We start from the raw sequence: 2214 nt of genomic DNA on the forward strand, positions 1-2214 counted from the left end.
ATTCTTCCCTTGTTTCTGGCAAAGAATACCAGTGTAGCTGTCCTTTCACAGCAACACAAGTCATTCCCCCTTCTCTCACAGGAGAACTCCCTCTCTAAACCCAGGTAAGATGATGGAATTCCATTCTCCTTCCAAAAGTGCACCAATCTGCACCAAAAAACGGGGCAATTTTAAACTGTAAGCACTGAAATTCCATCAGATGCCTGTTTATGCCCCTAAAAGGGAGGCAGGGAATCACCAGAAGGCAGAATCTGGGTGTACAGATTCTTCAATTAACCTCCATGACACTGAATCATTTCAACAGCTGGCTCTACCCAGGGGTTTCTTCCCTTTAAATTCCTCTGGAGACCTGCAGGGAAGAGCTGGTTGAGCCTGGGACAGTGCCAGCAATATACCTCTTTTTTTGCAGCTCAGTATTAGCAGCATTCATCTCATCCAGGAGGTGCTCAGGAATTTGGTACCTCGGATTTCCTCGTGCTGCCACAAAGAATAAAAGGCTGGTTTGGCTTCAAATGTGGCTTGGCAAACAAGAAAACCAAGATGAAACATTACATTGAAAAAGCAATGATGTTCAGAATAGAGAAAATTCAACTGCAAGACGATACAAAGAACAAACAAATGATTTAATTTTCCCAATCAATCCTGAAGGGAAATTAATATAAATGCCACGAGCGACAACTTGCATTTGTTTTGGGTGTTCTGCTATTATTTGTGAAGCATATTTAAAAAACAATTAGTATCAGCTATAGCCAACTGGCCACTAATTTCATTTAACCCTTTTTTTCCAAGGGATCACTACAAGGAAAACTGGATCTTACAGTTCTTGGAAAGGACAGAAAAGCCCAACAGCTTGAAAAACTGGCACAGGACATCAAGATGAGCTTTGTGTACCTTCAGGAGGTCTTTTCAACTGGGATTTTCGGTAAAACAGCATGTAGGCACTCTCTTTACCCTGGAATTGTTTCTCAATATCCTTCTCCTTGATGGGCTGGACTTTGGAATCGTTGAGATCAAACCAGTGGCCACCAGCAGAGGTGGCCCTCGGCCTCGGGGGGTTCTTCTCTGAGTTCCAGGGGACACCATTGCTCTGAGGAGGGCTCTGCAAAGCTTGGCCTGGAGAATCCAGCTCCACCAGGAGCTCGTGGGCTTCCTTCAGGCCCACCTTGTTGGCATCAGGGCTCAGCTGGAACATCTGAGGGTGATGCTGCAAATACTGAGAGGAAACAAGGGCAGGATGAAGACACCGAGTTTGAAATGCAGCAGCTGCTCCCCTCGGGCCATCATCAAGCTGAGCCACAAACCCCACAAACCCCATCCCTTCCACCTTCATTCCATGGGCCTTCCTCAGCTATTTCCTCAGTGGAGACAGAAACAGGTGATTTTCTTACCACCTGACCTTTTATGTGACACCAAGCACCCTCAAACCCCTCCACAAATCTACAAAACCAAAGACAGAAATCAAACGACCCCCAACAAAAGAAGGAGAAAAACCCCCCTAAACCTGAACCTCAGTTCTAATCAAAGATCCCTTTGCTATTTCCGAAAGCTTAAAACAATTTACAGTTATTTCAAGAATACTGATCAAGGTGCTTTGGGAGAGACCCAGCACTTGGCTTTGGTAATATTTTCCAGAGCACATCAAGTTGGGAATGTTTGTTTAACACTGGGTTGCTCACAAATTGTTTCTATCCCTCTGCAAAAGGCTCACATCCAGATTTCACACCCACATTTCCATAATTATTGTGAAATTAGAGTAGAGCAGGTAGCTGCATTCAAAAAAAACATGGAATTCCCACATAGCTACAACACAAATGCTGAAGTATTTTCCTTCAAGTTTTATAAAACACAGTAACCAACAGGAAAACAAGATTTTCCTGGAGTATTCATTTCATGGACATGCTGGAACCAACCAAAATTCACCTTACAAACTTCTCCTTGCTAGTCCAAAGCTCCATATTTTCAATTATTATCCAAGTGACTCTTCAACAGGAATATAAATTATTATTATGAAGTTATCTCAACAGAAAACCCAAACTACCACCCATGTGAATACCTTTCTTAACGCTCCATATTGTTTTCTGTATTTCTTATTCCAGGACACCCCTTTTTTCTCCAATAATTTCTGCCCCAATTGATCCACAGGAATTTGCTTCGAGTCTTCCTGGAGAGAAACGAAAAACTGGGATAAACAAAGGCTCCAAAAGTCAAGGGATC

General features: G+C 43.0%; 1 protein-coding gene across 1 annotated transcript in view; it reads right to left on the bottom strand.

The window, feature by feature from the left end:
• The window catches only part of LOC113962993 (ubiquitin carboxyl-terminal hydrolase 40-like), a gene marked incomplete at its 5' end in the record, with an annotated part of 14874 nt that extends 12686 nt beyond the window's left edge, over positions 1–2188 (bottom strand). Inside the window, 3 exons of the mRNA XM_027673786.1 lie at positions 335–477; positions 892–1213; positions 2054–2188. Coding sequence (XP_027529587.1) covers positions 335–477; positions 892–1213; positions 2054–2188 — 600 coding nt within the window. The remainder of the gene's footprint in view (positions 1–334; positions 478–891; positions 1214–2053) is intronic.
• Positions 2189–2214: the final 26 nt, after the last annotated feature.

This window comes from Neopelma chrysocephalum, unplaced genomic scaffold, assembly GCF_003984885.1.
Source record: "Neopelma chrysocephalum unplaced genomic scaffold, ASM398488v2 Primary Assembly neopelma1_186966, whole genome shotgun sequence".
NCBI lineage: Eukaryota > Metazoa > Chordata > Aves > Passeriformes > Pipridae > Neopelma > Neopelma chrysocephalum.